Source organism: Lissotriton helveticus, chromosome 7 (assembly GCF_964261635.1).
Source record: "Lissotriton helveticus chromosome 7, aLisHel1.1, whole genome shotgun sequence".
Lineage (NCBI taxonomy): Eukaryota > Metazoa > Chordata > Amphibia > Caudata > Salamandridae > Lissotriton > Lissotriton helveticus.
In genome coordinates, this window is record NC_136068.1 from 1474773463 (window position 1) to 1474795824 (window position 22362).

A 22362-nucleotide genomic window follows, 5' to 3' on the forward strand; every position below is an offset into this window, starting at 1 on the left:
AGTAGCGAAGAAAGGTTGAAAGTTGATTACCTATAAGCAGGAAATAGAAGTTCTTACTTCTTACATTGTTCCGTTTGGCTGTGTATGGTGTGGATACAGTAACAATTTCCCGAGTCCACAGCTTGCAGGGAGGTTAAAGTGGAAAAGGGCTAACTGATTGGCTGTGCCCTCTCTCTCCCCACCTCCTATCTCTCCCATACACTACTTGCCCGCCCCCACCACCCCTACAAAACACAGATGCGGTAACCAAAAGCAAGAGGAAATGGTCCAGCTGTCTGTTTCCCTGCTATTAACATTTGTGCATGTATATAGTGCGGGCGGACAATAAGTCATTTAAAAAAAATTACAAATTTTTACAGCATATTGAGTCTACACTGAGGCTCGAACACTGATCTACATCTCCCAAGTCCACAGCTTGCACGGAGGTCACAGTGGAGAAGGGTTGACTGATTGGCTGTGCCCTCTCTCTCCCCACATCCTATCCCTGAAACAATACTACTTGCCCGCCCCCACTACCCCTACAAGACACAGATGCGGTAACCATAGCGAGATGAAATCACTCTGCTTCCATTAGCCTCTGTGGCTTTATCTGCCAAAAAGAATGAGCATGAAGTGTAAACATATGGGATTATGCTTTCAGTGGCTGGTCCGTGCCTTTATGCAAACTTCCTTCAATTCCAGCTCATCGTATGATGAGTAGTTCAATAAAAACGTTTGAGTGAAATGCTCGTCTTTTGTCATTTTATTGCCCTAACGAAAAAAGACAAGCATTAAAAATGCAATAGGTCTCGCCGCCTTTCATTAAGTTAAAGCCATTTGCTTTGTTATACAATACCATTAGCAAAGCAAATGGCTTTAACTTAATCAAAGGCGAGACCTATTGCATTGCAAATGCTTGTTATGCTAGCTGTAGCACAACTACATTAGTGTATCTTCGTCATTCATTTGTAATAAAGTTTTAAACAGCCTGCGATGCCCTTCAATCAGGTTATCATGAATTGTTCGACAGGCAGTTTTATGGTTATTTTTAATAATCTTATGATAAAAGAAAATTACTATGTTTACAAAGAAGAATTGTTATGCTCATGTTTTGTGAAGGCGTTTCAATATCCTTTATATTAATTTTAAATCCCCAATACGCTGTACATATGTATTTGTACTTTTATGGTCTGACGACGAATAAAGTTTTTATGTATACTGAATGTCTGTACACATTCAAAAGTTCCCTAATTTGCACACATGGGGCACTTTTTTAGCTTTCTAATTCACTAATGGGGGCCACTTTTATTTTAGTGCCGGACGTATTTTCTGTCCCAGTCCTACACCTGAACTGTAGCTTGGTACTGGCATCGCAGGGCCACCAATACTATTGAACTCCAATTCGAAAAACAAGTTTCTGCCGGCGGGCACCTCACTCTCTTTAGGAACAATAGGTGAGCAATTTAGACTTACTGTGTGAGGTGTCAGGGTTCAGAAAATTCACACACAGCATGAGCAGTAAATGACATTCAACAGCAACAATGTTCAATCATTGCTCTTACTTCAAAGAAGTATAGTCCTTTATTTACAGGTATGTGAGAAGAGCAGCAGAAAATACAATACACAAAAGCCCAGGTGATGCTAACACCTTCTGGAGCTGTAATTAGACCCCATATATCACTGGTACAAGATTTTCTATAGCATTGACCAATTGCCAATGTTGTCCTGTGGGCTGTTTTAGCGTCAATCACAGGGGAAGTGTTCACTCTCCCAGGATGAGCTCATTCTTACTCTCCATTTAATATGGCACATGGCTTAACTCTTATACCCAGGCAAGCAACCCACCAGCACCACTCGGTGAAGGCCAGAGCGTGAAGCAGCCATTTTAGATAGGGCAACCCTGACCATAGGGTAAGAGAAATCCACCAACGTGCTTTGGGAGGCTTTCTACAGTCATGCTACACTTATGGTTTGTCTTTCACAGGTGCCAAAGAGCCTGATGTTCATTCCTGCTTCACGTCAGTTGCAGGGTGAGGGTGTTGGCTCCGTGGATGTAGCTATTTTCCTTTATTCCTTTTTCTGTTTTACCATTGAACGGTGGGTTCTTCCTCCTATGCATATGCCCTTATTTGTTACCCAAACAGAGCTCCCATTGGGGAGGCATCCCAGATGAGGACCACAGCAAAGGACCTATTCCTAGTTGTGCCTATCAAGGGCCAGGCAGTATGAGTCTTACTTCCATTATTTGCCATCTTTTCACCCACAATCACTCCTGTCAAATGCCCTCGGATCCATTTGATGTATTTCTCTGTGCCTATATACACTTGAGTAATTTCCTTAAACATCACTTTCTAGCCTTTGAGAGCACATTTGTAATTGCTAACGCCTACAAGCACTCGGAGAGAATTACCTGCCATTAAAATCTTCTCAGAAAATATGAATACAGTGAGTAATCAGTAATGCTCCTAATAAAACATCCAATAACAATCTCTACTTTTATTGTGTAATTTTGTGTGCTAATTACCTTGAGTAAAAATTGTAGAGTTGTCAAATTCTACAATAAAGATTATAAGTAAACATTGTTAAGCTGTCTGTTTTCCACACCCATGCTAACGTTGCAGAACTGCATAGTATCACCCTGGGTTAACATTATAGATCATCATATCGATACTCCGTGGTAATATTTGCATAAATGTATGGTATTGCTTCTTTATTAACAGTGTAGAACTCTGTGCAAAAACGTCTACCTCAAAATATTTCCAATATCTGCCAATAGAGATTGCTAGAACCTATAAACAACTTTGGAAACTCAACATCATCTATCAACGACCACAGAAAAATAATGTATTTATTGCTGAACTCTTAATTTTGCTCACAGATTGATTCCTCTGTTCACGTAAGCATATTTTCTTGAGAAAAAGAAAAAATGTGTTCGACAACAGTCTTTTTCAACATTGTTTGAAACCAACTTACAATTAGCCTAGTAATCTCCACGCATGACATTTTAATATGATCCTATTATCAGTAGACTGATAGGAACTCTCAGTTGTTCCCTTTTGTGCCCTGTTCGAAAGAAGCATTCAATGGATATCATACACTTAAGCTGTTTTCCAAACGAAAAATCAACAGTTATGGCCACCATAGTCGAAAGTTGCTGAACAGGGAAAATCTGCAGACTCTTCTTTAAAATGACATTCTGACTCGAGATGCACCAAATTAGCTGTTGATTTCTCAAAAAAAATAAAGTAAATTAGGATAGAGTGGTCCTCTTCCCCATTCGCTTCATGATGATGGGATAACAATGAATAACAAGAAGAATTCCGCTTCGTGTAACGCATTTATCTCCATTACTTCTACCATTCTTAGTAAGGTGAAATCAGATACCAAACCTTTAACTACTCTGCTGACACAAATCATCTAAGGAGCATAAAATTTGCCTCATCCCACACTGGCTGGCCCCACACTGAATATGGTTACATTCCAGACATCTTTAATATTGATCTTGCTGGTCCTCTTCTAAAAGACAAATACCGTTGCAACAAGCTGAGAATTCCAGACTTATCACTGGACTCCCATCCTAGGCAAATAATCCACTAAGTATCATGAAATGGGTAATGTAATTTCCATTCTGGTTTCTGCTATACACAAAGCACTGAAATCAATCAGGATTGCCAATGATTCTTTGCACGTTTGCTGAAGGGCTCTCCTGTCAGTTAGTTCACTTTTATCTATCATTGGCTGTTGATATGGTTGGCCATAAAACCCTTCTCAATAGCTTCTGCAAGAGAATGGAATCTGGTAAAAAAAAAGTAATTTATCGCTTCAGGTTTTACTTATAAATCAAATTCCAAAAAGTAAAGATTAGAAACTTTCTATCTCAACCCTCCCCAATTTCTTGTGGTGTTCTTCCGGGCTCTGTGCATTCCCCTTTACTTTCTAAACTTTATGTTGAACCTTTTAGTGACATGTTGACCGAACTTGGTTTAACTTTCACCAATATACTGAGCTACAGTTGATGATCTGCCATAAACAAAAAGAAAAGATTACCAGGAGAAAGATAATTCTCTAAGGTCTGACTCTAAGAGAGTCATCACTACAAAGTCCCCAGGTTTCATTCTTTATTCCATTCATCTTGTTTCTCATACACTCAGAGCCACTACTAAGAGTACCTGGAATCAATGTAAAAAGATTTCAAATAATCTGGACTAATCTAGAATGGGATAAAGATGCCAGTTTTATAGTCTTTATCCCATTTTTGTGGAAAAGATGGGAAGTCAAAGCCAACCAATTTGCTGCCTTTTTAAAGGCTACTTCTATACTAGAGAAAGGCATCTTCACTTTTTAGTTCAAGTTTTCTGGGTTTCTTAGGCAATGAGCTAGAGGTTGGAACTGTTGGATATGCTCAAGTTGACTTTGTGAATTTCATGTCTAATAAACTCCAAAACTGATGCGTTTAACAGCATTACAGGATGAGAAGGAGGTATTGGTTTCACTTGGGCAGGGGAAACTACTGTAGTATTATACAAAGGGATTGTGCTCGGTGCCTCCCCCCCACACCCATCAGGTAGATCATTATTCGAAGAGGGGTCCTGGACAGCAGTATAAGTGGGTTTAAAAGTGTGACCTGGACAGAGCCAGCCTGCATGAAGGAGAATCACTATCTTGTGCAGCAAACACATATGTACCATGACATCAGGCGCTACTAATTCAACCTCCACACGTGGAAGCCAACGGACTGCAGTTATGGGAATAGTATGTATATTTAAACTGAAAGAGTCAGTAGGATTATTTGAGGCTCCTCTATCCAGATGATGAATACCCTTTATATTCACTTCTCTATGCCAGAGGGACTGCTTTGATCGTGTGACTTGTAGCTCAAGGCTTGTGGGGGATCTCAGTTCCTTGAGTGCCCTTCTTCTGGAGCAGTCCAGCTCTAATATCCCAAGGCAGAATAACTTCTCTTCTCTCCACATGTCAGAGCTGTAAAGGTTATTTAGAGCACATGCTTGATTCCAGGGTGAGTTAGATAATTTAACCCCAGAAGAGGTGCAGTTCTTAGTAATACATTTGCTCCAGGGTGAGCCACAGAGCCCTCTAGCTGTAAAGATTATATATAAAATAAAAATACAGGTCCTAGGTGGACAATGTTTATTCCTCCTTGTTGACTAGGAGAGGAAACCTGAGAAAACCAAAGTGTTGCCTTTTCAAAAGCTCAAATCAGTCTTCAGTCCAGAAGGACGGAAGGCAGACTACATCAGAGTTGTCCTATGGCTGTGGTGGGCTCAAAGATCAAACTATTGAAAGTCAGATCTGCTGAAACTTAGCAGCATTTGAATATGGATTGCCCTTTGATGAAGTCCGGTAGAAGACCACCATTACAAGGTGACAAGAGTTGATGGCAAGAGAGACTTTTCCAAGAGCAGGGGGACTCTGAGGCAGCTGAAGAGCCAGGTCTTGAGGCTCTTCCTGAAGGCATGCAGGTTCGGGGAGCGTCTGACATTGATCTGGAGCTCGTTCCAGGTCTTTGCCCCGATGTAGGAAAGGGCTCTCCACCCCCTCTTGTTCTGTGAATGCGTGGGGTTTCGGCGAGGGAGAGGTCGGCCGAGCGGACGTTTCTCTTGGGTACGTGGTAGGAGACTCTGTCGTTGAGGTATTTGGGTCCGGTGTTGTGGAGGGATTTGTAGGCATGGGTGAGTAGCTTGAAAGTTACTCTCTTCTCGACTGGGGTCAGTGGAGGTCTCGCGGGTGTTGGGTCATGTGTTCATGCTGTGAGATGCTGAGGACGAGTGTGGCCGCGGTATTCTGGATGGTCTGGGGTTTGCATAGCAAGGATTTGTTGATTCTGGCATGGACATCGTTTCCGTAGTCCAGTCTACTAGTTATGAGTGCATGGGTGATGGTCTTTTCTGGATTCAGGGGGATCCATTTGAAGGTCTTGCGAAGAAATAAGCAATAGAAAACCTCACCAACCCAATGTAAACCAGCACTTTCAGAGAGGGGTTAATCAAATGAGCATTCAATTTGTCATGCTCATAAAAGGGCTAAAACAAATCTGGAAGACCCACCATTATGTAAAGAGGGGACATACTGTCCCAAACAAACACATAAACCATCTCCCCAAGAAGCCTTTGACCCTGGCTTAGAATCACACTTCCACCTCTGCTAGTCACTTCATGGCTGAAGATAACGGGGCAGTCAGTCCCCATACATACTCAAGTTTGCGTTTCACTTTTGGTCACTCCTTGTCAGCGTAGGCACTGTTAAACTGTTCGCTGCTTCTGTCGGCCAACGGCCGTCGCTAGCACTACTTTGCTAGTGCTGTGCATTTCCGTTGGCCGATGGGCACCGCCCACTCTTTCAAACCGCCACACACGTGAGAATTCGCGCCGTGGTTAAGCAGTTAATAACTAGAATGGCAAAACTGTAGAGCACCTCCAATGTGCATGCAGAGTGCTCAGCTCAGTGGTGGAGAAAACCTGAGATGACTTGCACCATGTCTCGTAAATTCCTGATTGATATCTGAGCCAATCCTTGCCTTGGAAAATGTCTGACTCATGTATTTCCTTATTCATATCCTGACACATGCCTTACACATGCCTTACACCTATCTTGCAAAAGTGGGTATGTTTGTAAAAGACTGACTAATAGTTTGGAAAAATAATAGTTTCTGACGTTCCGGTGGCAGAATGCCCTGCAACATATTTACAAATTGGCTTGAAGCCACTTTGCGTGGCTTATCAACACTTTGTAAATGTGATACCCTTTAACACAGTTCTCTTCATGAATGTTGCAGATTCATGGTTTAAACTTTGCCTGAGTCGTGGAAAATAGCTATCTTCGCACGGTCTCCTGGAGAACAGCTGATATCACAGAGTGTGCATACAGTGAGCTGGAAATTCCTGAAGCGAGCAAGTTTCCAATTAATTGTGTGGAGACTCTGCCCAAATGATGTCCATTAGGTGTTTTACAACTATCCCATGCTGTCAGCAGCAGCATTAAAAGTCTCTGTAATGTGTTTTTTTGGATGATGGGTGGGGTCTTCTCTGTCAGAGCTGGTCTCTAAGTCCTGCCTCCTCTCCTTGCTCTCCAGCACACCCTCTCCATTTTTTGGCTGGTGTGAGGTGTTCAATGCTCCTCTCCCAACAGAATCGGACTGAGAACTATAAGCAGCCCTGGCAATTTTAACCTGACTAGCCCCCTTCTGCGTTTGTTACTGGGGGTTGATGTAGCAGCACCGCTGTAAAGCCGACCCATAGTAACAAAACCTTCTGCCACCCTTCCAGTCTCCTGGGATAACACCTGATGCCCGCAACACCAGTCTGGCCCTATCTCTCAACCCTGTTCAAGGCTCTGCCTCTCCTCACACTGTCAATCAATCAAGGGTTTTAAAGCACGCTACTCACCGGTGGGAGTCCCAAGGTGCTGGGGTTGAAGGGGTGCAGCTCCGGGTTCAGACGAAAAGCTAGGTAAAAGTATTTTCAAAGTTGGCAGGTCACTCAAGAAACTTGGCCCAGATTTATCAAGGGCTAGCTTTGCTTTTGCGTCACGCAAGATGACGCATGGCAATGCAAGCCCTTAAATCAGATAGGCCACGCACAGCCACCTTTGTGTGGCTCTGCTTGGCTTAGTATATCTGGAGTAATGTAAGGCAGGCCAAGTCCCTGCCTAGAATTATTCTGCGGTGGGAAGGCGTTCAGTGGGTGAAGCATGGGCATCAGCGCAGAGAGAGAGAGCAGGATTGTGCCCTATGTTGGAAAATATGACTAATTCCTGCTCTCGTCATTTGATGAAGTGCAGCACGTTGTCTTGCTGTGTTGCAGCAAATGTAGATAACTCTGGGCCTTTAGTTTAAATTAGCTGCGTACAACTGGTATTTTCAAAAACGGCCTATATTTGAACTAATTCATGCCCCTAATAGGAAATAAGTTAATTCAATTTTTGCAAACTGTTGTCTCAAATATATATTAAATTAAAATAATGTTATGTCATGAACTAGAGTCTCATTAAGAGGCACATTTAATAGCATACAATGTATGGTACTCATAGCTTCTGTCGTAGGAATCTCATAGGTCATATTTTTGAAGATTCATTACTCTTGTCGACATTGCTCATATGACCAGTTCATGGAAAAAGAACGAGTGTCTCTCATGTTAAGAAATGAACGGAAAACATCTTATTCTGGATTACTAGTGATAACTTTGTTGGATAATGCACGGTACATACTTTAGCAAACTCGTTGCTCATTATCTCATACCTTATCTCCTCATAAGATATTGCAGTATAGTTATATTTTCGCAAATTCATGGGCAATTTCAAGTAAGAAGACACAAGCATTTCATTTGTCATATTGTATTGTGAACTGATGGATGATATTTAATCCAAGTCTTGTCCCATAAGGTGCAACTGAATACTGATTTGTGAGCCGGGTCATGGTGTTCTGGGGTAGTTATAGTTTATTTTCATTGATTTTGTGGAGCAATTTAATTCTGATTGTGTTCCACCTTCATGACTTGGGTAGGACTGATTACAGATTAATACTAAGTGGGTGCTAATACGTAAAAAGTCTTTTTTTTAACGTGCACTCCTGCTATATCCTGAAGAGCCTTTTCTAATGTGCTGTTCTTTCAATGTCTCCTCCAGAGAATATCAATGATGGCAGGATCATGGGTAGTGACCAAGCAAAGTTGAGAGTATCCATTAGCAGCATCAAGTCACCATTCCCAATTCACCATTATGAGAATCGTTATGTGATACAGACAGATGGGACGCCAGGCACGCCGCACATCTACGAAAAAGTCACTCCGGCATGTCGGTCCTCTGGTCCTCTGAATGACGCCAATGGACAAATGCAGGAAAAAAGTGGACTCTATGAGACGATGATTCAAAACAACCATTTATCCAAACCTAGCAGCGACAGCAATGAAGGCAGTACTTATCAAGCTCTCACCTTGGAAACACTAGGAGAGAATGTATACGACACTCTGAGTACGAATCAACTTAAAGATACGGCAAGAGAATGTATTTCTACATTAAGCTAAAGTGGAAGGCATGTGCTGGGGTATCCAAGGCTATGTGTCCCTTCAGCAACCGTAGACACATTGTGGCCACAATACATTCTTGCTGAATATCCGCTACCCTGCAGGCAGCACATGGCCCCTAAATGTTTTCAACAGTGGGGGCCATATGGAGGACAGTTCACGGGTGTACATTGGGACAGTGTTTGTTTGCTAGAGCCGAATTAAGACAGAAATTAAGTATATTGGAAAACGGATATAAATGATTCAGTGAATGTATGGCAGCTTTGCATAGCATTTTGCAAAATAATCTAGGATTTAATTTTGCTTGGCTGGGCATTGTAATTCCGTAGGTGTTATGGGGTCAGACCATGTGGACTTTGTTGGGGCCTTTATCCACACAGAGCAGATTGCTTAGTTTAAAGTACCGAGACGATAGGTGTAGATTGCTAAGTTATGGACCAGCCAAGCATAGTGAAGTTTGGTATCTACATTCCAGGCACAATTTGAGGTGACATAGAAAGGTCCTTGGGTGGATGGTGCGGGTGTCAAAAGGATCGGGAAATCAGGCTCTGGAATAGTTGGTGTCAATACTATTAATAGCTTCATGAGCAATTAAGATGCATGTAAAGAGCATTTTTTTGCATGGTGTTAACATACTTATATTCAGAGACTATGACTCATGACGCTCACCCATCACTCAAAAGTGCTCTATGGCAAAAGATGTCTGGTATGCATGGTGCTCATTCATTATTAAAGGTGGGAAGCCCTATTGCTTCTCATCATGTTTTAGCCCAGGTGCCCCATATCGTAACACTTGACTGCCATGCATTTTTTCCCAACATTTATCTACATGTTGCCAAAGAAGGTAGATTTACCCTCTCTCCTAGTTATAATCCTTGAGTCTCTATTTATCCTGTAAATCGCTCATTGAAGGGTTTTATTGGCATCTTCCATTCTTCCTTACACAGGGCAGTCCCTCCTTTAGCATGTCCTTCATTGAAGAGGATGAGCTCACAATGTTTACATGTCTATCTCCACATAGCCCTTCACACATCTTCCATTCTTCAGATCAGTGGTAGAACCTCACCTACATTACATGCTCCTATTTCTTTTATAGCGAACAGGAGTCCCTCACTTCGCTCGCACATCCCTCATCAGCAGCTATGTTCTGTCCACTAGTTTTACCCTCATTAGAGAAAGTATCTCTCAAATGTTATTCACCTTGAAAGATGCCCCTCATAAGTAACTTTGCTATGCCCATAGCACACAGCATGCCCTTATTGCTGTTACATGTCCCACATTAGTGGATTTTGATCACTCCTCTTTAATACCCCTTTATTGCAGGGATTACCCTCACACATCTAATGGGCTTTTCATCACATGTGATATTCCTTTTGCCACATAGAATGACCATCCTCCCTTCTAAAGCTTGAAAGAGCATAGCGGCCCCACACTTCAAATACATAAATCTAAAAATCCAAAGGTTAGTGATTACTTAATCAATGTTCCTTTAATTACTTGAAATTTCCCTCACATTTCAAAAGTATACCACAATTCAGGTGACATTCATGACCTGTCCGCATGGCCTTTACCACATAGGATGCCCCTCACATCTCTCATACTTCACAGGACATGGTATTCTCAGACCCCTGTGTGTGTACCTAATTATATGAGTAATTGTTCATTCTCTCTCAACAGAAAGCATATTTCTCACACCTCTTTTGTGTCCTTCTAACCATAACATGGCCACCAGGTTTCTACCCAGCTTTACAGTCCATTGGAGACTTTCCACACTTAGCTAGCACATCTCTCAACCCGAAGATTGAACCTTCCTTCTCTTGTAAGTTCTCTTTGCAGAGCATAGATCTCACTGTTATCACGTCTATCATTTCAGAGAATGTTTCCAAAACATTTCCCTTGTCCCTTATAACAGGAGGTCTTTTTTCCACCTTTGTGATGTCTCTCCTTACAAGCGCTGGCACCAATCATTACAACTTTCATCTGAAAGTCCTATGTGATCAGTCTCAACTTGGGTGATGGAAAAATATTTGTCTCAGTGGCAGGATTTTAAATCAGTCCATTGGGCGTTTCATTTGGCTGTCTGGTAGAACACGTGCTGATGATAAAGTGATCGTTTAAAGCAAGATGTTACCTAAGGGGGATCCTGGCAGCGGATACAGTCTGTCAGTAGGGGATTCAGCTTGTTGGAAAAGCTATGGTCTCATTTGTTCCTATAGAGACTGATGCTGTGAATACTGCAGATACGTGCTAAAAGGGAGTTCTAGTATTTTGTAGACCAATCAGAAAAGGACAGTATCCTCCCAGTCTTCTTTGCTTGATCTGGGGAATGACCAGCTTGTACAAAGATGAGGAACATAGAGAATGGAAGCAATGGTAGGGTAAAAAACCTATGTCTGCGGTCGATCGAGCCAGAAATATTGATTGCTCTTCATGAGTGTTTGCAGATAGGCAGTCAAAGTAAAATTTCAAGGTAGGGGGAAACAGAGGCATTGGGGGGGCAGGGGGGGTTCAAGAGGAAGCGGGCTGTAGAAAGAGTAAGAGACAGATTGGTACCCCTAAATAGAGATGGGAGGAGATGAGAGCTTGAACCACCGTTTTGTGAGAGAATGTGAAAACAAGAGGAAAGGTGTTCTATAACATCCTCAACATTTGGAAACAAGTGGCAGCCACATGCCCTATTTAGGTGGAAAAAGATGACTTTGGGTCAAAAAAGACACCCATGTTTTTGCAGAATTGACCTTAGTATGAGAGTATTGTAAATCTGAAGGCCATCACAGTTGAGACCAAGTCAAGTGTTCCTTACCAAACAAAAGAACCTTGGTGTTGTCACCACTGTGCTTAAGAAAGTTTATGTTTGGCCATTTGAAGATGCAGGCACGAAAACTGACCTAAGTTTACCATGTTCGGTGCTGTGGACAGCGCCTGGCAGTCCAACGTGACGGTGGGCATGTGCGAACCCACCCACTGATTAAAACACCCGCACCGCAGCTGAATTAGCACCGTGGTCAACGGGTTAAGAGATAGTTTTGGAAGTGGATATGATAATTTAGGCAAAATAAAATTTTAGATCCAAAAGAACAGAACAAAATCAGCCAGCGGGGTGAGGTGTAAGTTGACTAGACCCTGACCCCTGAGGTGTGCTGAACTTGATGGAGTTGCCTGGAGAAGTGGCAGAGATAGAGAATGAGTTGTATTTGACAGAAAAGAGTGAAACCATTTGAGGGCTTGCTTAAAAAATCCAATGGTCCGAGACAAGAGATGAGAACAGAGTGAGATAAAGTAACAAATGCTGCAAATAAATCTAATAATACTCAGTAGAATGGTTCTGGGTTCATCTGACTTTGCCAACAAAGCAACATTAGTGGTATGCGGTGGTTGAAAGTCTTACTGCCAAAGCTCTAATTAGGCATTGTCTTCCAGATAATTGAAGAGTTGGAGATTGACTGCTTTCTCTAAAACCTTTGGTGACAGAAGTAGGAGGAGATCAGTTCAGTAGTTGGACAAGATGCCAGTATCATCAGAATCTTGTATCAATAACAGGAGCAGAAACCCGTCAACCATGTTGGGATTGGGGTAGAGAATGTGATAAGAACATATGGTATCCCAACTGGTATTATTCAAAGGCAATTAGTAAGGTCAGCTCCCCGCCTTACAGAGATTCACTCTCTCCACACCGATCACTGCTGGATTGGTGCCAGGAAATTGCCCTGTGGCGCATTAATTCTAAAGCCCTCGATGACCTGACACTATCATTGGTTGGATTCCATACTTCTGCCCACGCTGATTTACATGGTGGCCCTGATCATTTGCGGACTTTTATGATGATCTGGACCCCGGATTTCAACGTCTGTTTTACCCTTACCTGCATTTGACCCTACCCAGTCCTGATGATGATCCTGATTAATGTGGATCGAAACGCCGTCGACTATTCAGCACGATCATAGGCGCTCCATACAAAGTGGTTCACGAATAATACATCAAATCCTAAACAAACTCCCCAAACTACCTGGAACCACATTGTGTTATTTATTCACTGTATATATTTATGCACCAGACACTATGCGCCGTCCACGCTGATCACATTGTCACCTGCGTCGCTACCGTGTTTTTCACTCACACACCTTGAGCACCAAGTACAATTTGGGTTGTTTTCAATTGTTTTATTTGTATATCGCAGTGCTGTCACAACTGCTAAATGCCTTTTTCCTCTTTCCTAAATTGTGTACATAAATGATGCCATGAGCACATGCTATAATCAAATAGAGTCTCCTTGTTTCCTTCTGGATAAGGTTGTATTCATATCCTTACTAATTGCCTTTGAATAATACCAGTTGGGATACCATATGGTCTTATCACAGTAATATCAGAAGGCATTTTAAGAATAGGAACTATCAGGGAAAGCTTCGTGTTGCTGGGGGCTGGATCACTGGTCAAGGAAAAGTTGCAAAACTTAGTGAGAGCAGGAGCGATGAGATTCCATGCCAAGGAAATGACATGAGGAGGACAAGGGTCGAGGGGAAAACTTAACTTGGTGGCAATCATTAGGGCTTGAATCTTTGTGGTGGGTAGTGAAGTTCTACCAGGTACCTGCAGGGGAGCTCATAAGGGAAAAAAGTGCCAGAGAGTTAGAGAAAGAGGGATTATGAGAATCCTGATACATGTTGGTTATATTCTCTTTAAAGAACATAGAGCGATCATCACATACTGTTTGTGAAGGGGTGTGGCATTACAGCATACCGGCTGATTCAAAAGATTTTTCAAGCTCAAGAACAACTCACAGGCTGACACTTTATGTCCCAATCCTAGTGGTTTACTGATCTGATCAATTGTTTCCACATGCTGATACCAGTATGATGCAGGAGTGTGGCTTCAATCTGGTAGGTTTTTCGCTAGCAGTGCTTCAAGATTTTACAGTGGCATTCCGCATCCAGAGTGCTGAGGGCAGCTTTCTATGTGTGCTGGTCATTTTCCTAGGTACTCTAGAGTCCAGACATAATGAGATTCAGGTATCAAACGTTTCAGAAAGAGAGAATATATATTCTAGAGATTTGAGTAGTATATGATGTTACAATGCAAACAATTACAACGCATGCCCTTACAACACAGTTTTCCATCGCAGCATCCATTACAGTGCATGATTTTACAATGCATGCCATCACAACACATTTTTAGAAACTACTTTTGCAACAAATTCCATTACAATGCATACCATTACAACGCGTAATACTTTTAGGGCAATAGTAGGGTAAGTGTTGGATAGTGTAGGGGTAAAAAATACTATTCCCACTCCAGTGAGTGCAACAGTAGGGTAAGTGTTGGATAGTTTAGGGGTAAAAATGCTTTCCCCATGTAACCCAAACCCATACCCTCCTTAAAACTAAAAAATTCCCATTAGTGACCATATAATGCGTTGTAATGGCATGCGTTGTAATGGTATTAGTTGTAATGGCATGTGTTGTAGTGACATGCGTTGTAATGGCATACCTTGTAATGGCATGCGATGTAAAGGCAGTTACGTTGTAATGACTGCGTTGTAAAGGTAGCGTTTTGTAATGACTGCGTTGTAATGCTTGTCTACCCCCTGAGAGCATTTGCCAAGTTAGATTGACTAGTTTTGAAGTAAGGGAGGGCTAGATGATAATTAGTGGTAGTTAAGTAATGACTTTGAAAGTTAGAAGTGGTGATATTGCTAGGGATCAGTGAAAGGTGATCAGACTACGAAAGAGGGATTTTTTCTTGAAAAAACGTGTGATTGATAAAAAAAGGGATTAAGAATATGTACAGTGATGTGAGTGGGAACAGTCCAGTCCTGCCAGAGTCCAAGGACCATCATTGGCTTAAGTTCAGAAATGTCAGGATGAGAAAGATAATCGAGATGTAAATTATGATCGCCCAGAATAGAGCTAGAAAGTTAGGTAATGTATTAGAGAAGTCTGTTCTGGGTCCTGGAGGGCAACAGATTAATTCCCCTGTGAAGGATGCTTAACAAAAATATAAAAGACACTCTGCGTCTGGAAAATCATGACTGTCATGAAAGGTGCACGACAGAATTGAGCGAAAAATAATGACATGACCCCACTAACTCTATATCTGACAGTCCCAACAGACGATCAAGTAGTCGGAGGGAATGGTAATTGCAAGATCTGGCCCAGAAGTATCACGAAGTCAGGTTTTAGTTATAACAATATATCCGGTTTGTGTGACCATTTCAATGTGAGAACTTCACGTTGATTTGTTGGGAGGAACCCAACATAGAAGTTAGCCATTGGGTCTAAAATAATGTCTTATGATCTGATGGTGTAGGGTGAATCGAGAGAGGTTTGAAAAGAGAAACTGCATTTGCTGCAAATAAAAGGAGTGTATGATGCACTGAAGCTAGGCAGCAACAGGAGCAAACATTATCTGCGGGATGAATGAGATGCAGCACAGTAGCAGATCCCCTGCAACAGAGGGGATGCTGGGGCATCAAGGTTCCAGCACTAAGTGCAGCTTAGCTCTGAAGAGCTTGCCTTTGGTGTGCTGCCACCAGTGCACCATCTGCGCAGAGGCCTTACTGCTTTGAAAATATTTGTGTGTTTAGTAACTTTTTTAGAAGGCAAACCTTAAATATTACAAATTATTATTGGGAAAACGGGATACATACCCACAAAGCTCTGCTCTTTCTGAGAGAGTCTAATTTATACAATAGTCTAAAGCTAGAATGGTGAGCCTCTTGGACCATTCTCAAGCGGGGAAACTGAGTGACCATGATGGATTAGTCCCAAACTAATGTTTTTGTGTGTCTTGGATCATGTGATCAGATCCTGCCACAATGTTGCAACATGACAACAACTACTTCCATTAAAAAGGTATACCTTGTAACTCTCTTAGTCTGCCAATGCCTTTTTAATTTATATAACACAAGTTAGAATATGTAAATAATAAAAAATACTGTTACGTTAAGTTACATTGCAACTTTAGCGCTGAACGTTAATGAGGTGGCTGGGGGTCTGCTCTGAATACTATTGATAATGTTCAGATATGTAGCTGAAGGGAAACAATGAATCTATCTTTTTCATCAAGATAGTCCAATGATGTCAGAGATAACGAAAGAAAAGATCAAAGTGTCTCTGCTGTTACCAGTTTCCCATCTACCACATTATATTTTGTACATAATCTCAATTTAGAACAGATGCAGCACGCCTGCAGGGGTGTAAACTCGCCTTACTCCACACATTCAATGATCCCAATGTATTCGGGCGGCCATTTCCTCTACCTTGCATCCCTTACTGTCGGCGCTTAAGGGGGTGTAAGACGTTCATCTCCCTTCTATGCACTGTTTTCGATTGTATGCCATTTTTTCAGTGAGATATGTTGTTCCGGGTATGTAGAAACCTTCTCTTTGCAACTAGACTGAGGCCACCAACTTATTGCAAGCAGTCCTATTTCACAGGATCCACAAAGAAGTTGCCATCTAGTAATGATGATTTAGGTCACTACTGCCCCTGATTTAGGTTTATGAAGTTCTTCAGGGCAAGTCACACGACTGATTTCTATTGGCCATAGACAGGTGTCACACTCGGGTCAATGCACTGTCAAAAAGAAAAATTATGTTACTTGAATCGGCAGCCTACGCAAATACAAAATGGCTGCCACCATGTTACCTGGGCCACTGCTTCTCAGTTTTTTTCAGAAGTCAGTCAAACAATGCACATAACTAACTTATCTGCTAAAAACCCAATTGGGGCTACCAAGCACTTTGTGAGCGGAGTGCGAGCCTCAATTTCGAAGTTGTAGGGTTGGAGGAGCAAATATGTTTTGAGTGATTTTCGCAAGGTAAGTAAGCTAGATTTTGCCTCTTAAGAGATTTCAGGTGACTGAGCGGTCATGTGTTTGTATGGATCTCTGCTGGTTACTGTGCTTTTTGAAGTATGGTTACCATGTATTTTTCTGGATAATCCATCCTGTTTAACAGCAGCTGCAGCATAGCTGCCAGCATCTCACCTGAATGATCTGGCAGAGCTTGCAATCGTCTCTCACTTATCCCACTGTCAATGAAATAAGATTGCCATGGCAATACCACCATACCAACTTAGCAGCCAAAGTGTGCGATGCTCCTAAAAGTTGGGGTGCTCCTTCCTATTAATGTCCATAGTCTTTTTTTCCTACTCTATCTGCTCTTCTTCCATCTGTGCAAAGGCAGAATGATCCTGGCTGTCGAAGCAGGAGTTGCTGATGAAGGATTCCTGCATAGTGTTGGGTACAAAACAGGTGTTATGGCTACGCTGGTGGCGCAGGAGGCTGTATGAACGTGAGAAGTACTTGTAGCAGACACCACACTGGTGAGCCTTCTGGTTATTGTGCACCTCCCGATGCCTGGAGAGATCAGCCAGCCTCTTGAACTCCTTCTTACATACCACGCACTGGAAAGGTCTTGCCACAGTGTGGGATACATCATGCTGCTTGAGGTGAGACAGCCGGCGGAAGCGTTTCCCACACTGTGGGCACTGGAAGGGCAACTCACCAGTGTGAATAAGGTAATGAGAGGCCAAGTCATACTTACTCTTGAAGCCTTTTTCACACACATGGCACATGTAGGCCTTCCGACGCATTGTATCCACAGGGCTACTAAGATCTTTGGGACAATCATGCTCCTGTAGACCTTTGGCATCTGGGTAAATGGTATTGCATTCATGGCACTGGTAGTCACCATTGTCAATTGGTGATATTTCTTCTTTGGTAGCACGCAAGGCGGCGTGAATGTGGGCATGGGTCTGCTGGTGCTGCTGCATACTGCAGGCCTGAGAGAATCTGCGGTCACAATAGATGCAACGGTAGGGCTCTTCCTCTGCATGTCCCTGTAGGTGATGAGACAAGTCACTGGATTTCTGGAAACTTTGGTGACAAAGAGTGCAGGAGAATGGTAGTTCACCTACGTGGGTGCGGCTGTGCTGCTTTAGGGAGGACAAAAGGCGAAAAGACATGCCACATTCCTGGCATGTGAAAGGTTTTTCAGCCGTGTGCACTCGATAATGTCTATTAAGTGACCAAGGTCGGGCAAAATATTTTCTGCACACAGTGCACTGATATCCCCTTGATCCCTCTATGCTCCCCTCCCTCCCTGGGCACTTATGGACTTTTACATCCCATTTTCTCTCGAAAGCCCGGTTGCAAGCCAAACAAAGGAATGTCCAGTCATCCAGCAGCAAGAACTGTTTTTCCTTTGGTCTTGTCTCTGTGATTCCATCCCTTTGGCCTTGAGTGGTCTCCTTGCCCTCTTCAGGCTCTGTTTTTACTAAGCTTGTATCCTGCACTTTTTCTCTCTTCATTTCTAATGGAGCCACTTCAGCCTCCTTGTCTTTCTCCTCTTTGTAGCTTTGTTGCTGCTGCTGCTGAACCAGGCTGTTGGGTTCCAAGGAGCTTATTGAAGAAACAGTGCCTGGGGTCAGCTGACTGTTGCTGTGAATAAGATAATGCCGGGTCAGGTGAGTCAGGCGGCGGAATGACTTGAGACAGATGTTGCACTGAAAGGGTTTGACCTTTGTATGAGTGGCATAGTGCCTAGCTAAATAATATGGATATTTGAATTGCATACCACAAATAGAGCACTTGTGGAGTTTTTTTCTAATTCCTCGGCACCTATGTACCCTTAAAGAAAGGTCTGATTCAAAAAACCTGCTGCAGCCCGGACATTGAAACCTTCCAGACTCTCGTATTGTTGCTTTTTCTGAGAAGCCTCTCCCATTGAAGGGGTTGTGGTGCTTCTGTTTGTGTCTCTGGAAGTCATACGCATTGACAAAGCAGAGCCTGCAGGAAATACACCTGTAAAGCCTGTCACCTGTGTTGGAATAACTGCCCTGAAGAAGTGCTCTAGGATCTGATGGATGATATTGACAAACACAACACTTGTAGGGCCATGGGCCAGTATGTTCCAGCAGGTGCTGCTGCAATTGTGGTGGCCAGCCGAACACTTTACCACAAACAGGACACTCCCCAGGCTTCTGCTCTAAGTGCATGGAATAATGGCTGTGCAGAAAAGATGGGCTTGTAAACAATTTGGCACAGGCAAGGCATTTGTACATATGCTGTCCTGAAGGACATTCTGGTCGTTTTGCATACTCTATGGATGGGTCAAGACACTTGTTCAAACTATTTTGAAAAGCGTCTACTTCATTGAGCCCTCGCAGGCCAATTGCTTCCCTGAACAAGTTATGTTGCGGTTCTTTTTCAGACATCTTGTGGATACCTGGTTCGTCTTTAGGTATTTTCAAGTGGGACTCATCTGAATGCTTGTGCACACTTGTCTCTTCCTTAGAAATCTTCAAGTTGACCATTTCTTTTGTCTGTTTAGTTGAGTCAGGCTCTTCCTTGATAGCCTTTCCCCGTGGTACATCTTCCAGTTTCAGTTTATCTGGTGCTTTCTGGGGCTCCTTACATTGAGGTACTTCTATTGGTTTTGGTGATCCTCGCTCTTTCTTGAGAGATTTCTTCCATGGCTCTATAGTCCACTCTGCTGAACATGACTCTTCTTTGCCCTGGTTCCTTAGATGGTCTTCTGTTTGTTTGGTCATGCCTGTATCTTCATTAAGCACCTTCCACTGAGCTGATTCATCTGTATTCTTCAAGGCAAACTTGTTGTCATGCAACATCATCTGCTCAGATTTTTCTGTTTGATTAGGAATGGCAGGCTCTTTCCTGAATAGCTTCTTGAGATCTTCTTCATGAAGTTTGACCTTTTCTGGTACTTTCTGGTGAACTCTCTCTAGTGGAACTTCTATTGGTTTAGGTGATCCTCGCTCTCTCTTAAGAACCTTCTTCAAAGGCACTTCATTCTGACCTAGGGTCATTAAAAACTCCTTGTCCAAATTCCATTCGGCATTTTCGATTTGCTGGTGTGTGTCTGTATCTTTCTCTAGGTTCTTCCATTGGTGACCATTTATCTGTTTTGGTGCACTGGCCTCACCGTTTAACATGTTCCACTGTACATTTTCTGTCAGTATAGGCATACCCTTTTCTTTCACAAGCTCTTTATTTTTAGGCTCCCCTCCCAGTGTGAGCTTACTGTGAACATTTAGAGGCACCTTTGTTTGAGGCTTTTCTATGGGTGTTGGTGAACCTCTCTCTTTCTTGAGATCCATCCTCCAAGGCTCTTCAGCTTTTTTTGGTGTACACAATGGTTCCTTGGCCAACTGCCATAAGGGATTATCTATGTGATCTATGTGTTTGACTGTGCCTTTCTCTCCTGTGGATTTTTTCCACTGGGGTTGTTCCTCTGCCTGGTGTTGGTTATCCATATCTTCATTTAGAACGTTAAACTGTGATTGGTGTGTCTGTTTAGTCATATCAGTGTCTTTCCTAAGGGATGTATTCGGGTGTTTTTCTTGCATTTTGAGTATGTTTGGTACTTTTGAGGGCACTTTCTCTTGAGCCACTTCCATTAGTTTGAGGGAGCTTTGCCCATTTTTCAGAACATTTGCCGAAGCCTCTTCTGAATTATCTAATGAACCTAATTCTTGCTTGTCTAAATTCCATTGAGGGTGTTCAGCCTTTTTGGCTGCACTTGGAATTTCTTTGTGCATGTTACGTGGTTCTCCTAGATTCTGCTGTTGACTGCCTATCTCATTGTTTAACAACTTGCAATAAAATGCTTCTGTCTGTTTAGATATGCCTTGCTTTTTCCAGTGTAAGTTATTCAAAAGTTCGTCTTCCAGTACGAGCTTAGCTGTTACTTTATGGGCCACTCTCAATTGAGGTACTTCGGCCGTGTTGGATGAACCTTGATCTTTCTTGTAAAGCATACTCCAAGGTTCTTCAGTCCACAATGGAATACTGGACATTTCTTTAGCCATATTCCACTGGTTGTCTTCTATTAATTTGGATGTGTCTGACTTGTGATTTGTTAGACTCCATGAAGTCCCTCCTATCTGCTTGAGCTCATCTGTTTCTTTTCCTGTTGACTGCCATTGGCTCTCTGCTGTCCTTTTGGGTATGCTTGGTCTGTTTTCGAACAAATTAATTTGAAGATCTTCTGTTAGTGTGTGAGTGCCTATCCCATCTTTGTAAATCTGGCTTTTGTGCTCTTCTGCTGTCTTAGGCATGTCTGTTACTTCTCTGACTATGTTCCACCGAGGCTCGTCGACTATCAGTTTGGCTGCTCTTGGTGCTATCATGGGCATTAATTCTTGATGATCATCTAAATCCAGCATTTCAGAAGACAGATTGTCCAAGTTCAGCTGGAGATCGTTTAACACTTTCATTGAGCATGACTCTTTCTCAGGTACCACCTTGGAATGGATTTCATCTATTTGCAAGGGTACACGTGGCTCTTTTTCCAGGACAATGCATTGAGATTCTGCCATATGTTCAATTTTGGAATTGGCCTGCAGTTCTTGCATTTGATGTACGTCTTCTATCTTATTAGGGCCAGGCAGGCCTTCCTCAGTTACCTTGTATTGACTAGCTTCTGAATTTCTGGCTGGATGTGACTCTTTTATGTAAATGTTCGTAAGAGGATCTTTTTCTTTCTGCTTTAGGGTACTTGGATCTTCCATGGGCACCTCCTGCTGAGATTCTACCCCTTGTGTGGGTGGGCCTTGCATTTCATTGACTAGATTCAACCCAGGTATTTCTTCTACCCACATTGCCATGTTTACCCTATCCTTGATTGGGTTCCACACTGGATCTGGCTCTACCACAGATAGCGTTCCTGGGTATTGAACAGGTGCCACCCACTGACAGTTAGTTTCTTCACATTCTCCTGTGTCTGAATCATCACTAATTACCCATATGGGGTCCAGTTCGGACTGATCTGGCTTGCCTATTACTTTTTCAATTATCTCCAGGGGAGGTTCTGGTTCTGCCCGTACCAGCATTCCAGGCTCTTTTGTAGACAGTGTCCAGTAGGCTGCTGGTTCGTAACTGCCCGATGGGACATCTTCACTGAGGACGCCATTGACAAAAACTTCAGTCACTTCTGGTTCCATTTGTGAACCTCTGCTGCAAGACATAACAGAAAGGTATAAGTCTATGTTTACTAGCAAAACAACAATAAATTACAACTATAGATATGAAATTGTCTCAAGTTATTTGTATCAAAGAAATTGGACATCTTCAGCCGGTATCCCAGGTTACACTTTATCAACAAGCAATTTCCCAAAGAGAGTTGGTGATCAGACAGCATATTCATACCTGAACACACAGTATTTACAATTAAATTAGCACTACCAAATGCTTCGAGCACACACTGTTTCATCCGGAACTTATTAGTGAACCTACATTCTTCGAGGGCCCCAAATATTCATCTCCCTTTCTATGTGTTTCTAACTTCCGATTTCCGCAGTGGCATCAGTTTTGGGTGTCCTTTTAA

General features: G+C 42.5%; 2 protein-coding genes across 3 annotated transcripts in view; one reads left to right on the top strand and one right to left on the bottom strand.

Moving 5' to 3' along the window:
• LOC144770383 (uncharacterized) overlaps positions 1-9791 on the top strand; it is a 720823-nt gene extending 711032 nt beyond the window's left edge. Inside the window, exon 9 of one of the 2 annotated variants that reach the window (XM_078654860.1) lies at positions 8620-9147. In XM_078654860.1, the coding sequence (XP_078510986.1) occupies positions 8620-9017 (398 nt within the window). In that variant the 3' untranslated portion in view covers positions 9018-9147. Of the gene's footprint in view, positions 1-8619 lie in introns of both variants that reach the window. The other variant, XM_078654861.1, reaches the window with a different exon arrangement.
• A 7259-nt stretch (positions 9792-17050) lies between these two features.
• LOC144767485 (uncharacterized) lies at positions 17051-22148 on the bottom strand. The gene has a single exon (XM_078650900.1). It carries the CDS (start codon positions 22001-22003, stop codon positions 17162-17164), a length of 4842 nt encoding a protein of 1613 aa, XP_078507026.1. The 5' UTR covers positions 22004-22148; the 3' UTR covers positions 17051-17161.
• Positions 22149-22362: the final 214 nt, after the last annotated feature.

What these genes read in the sequence shown, in the direction of transcription:
- LOC144767485 (XM_078650900.1), bottom strand. Translation starts at nt 22,003, where the DNA reads ATGTCTTGCAGCAGAGGTTCACAAATGGAACCAGAAGTGACTGAAGTT.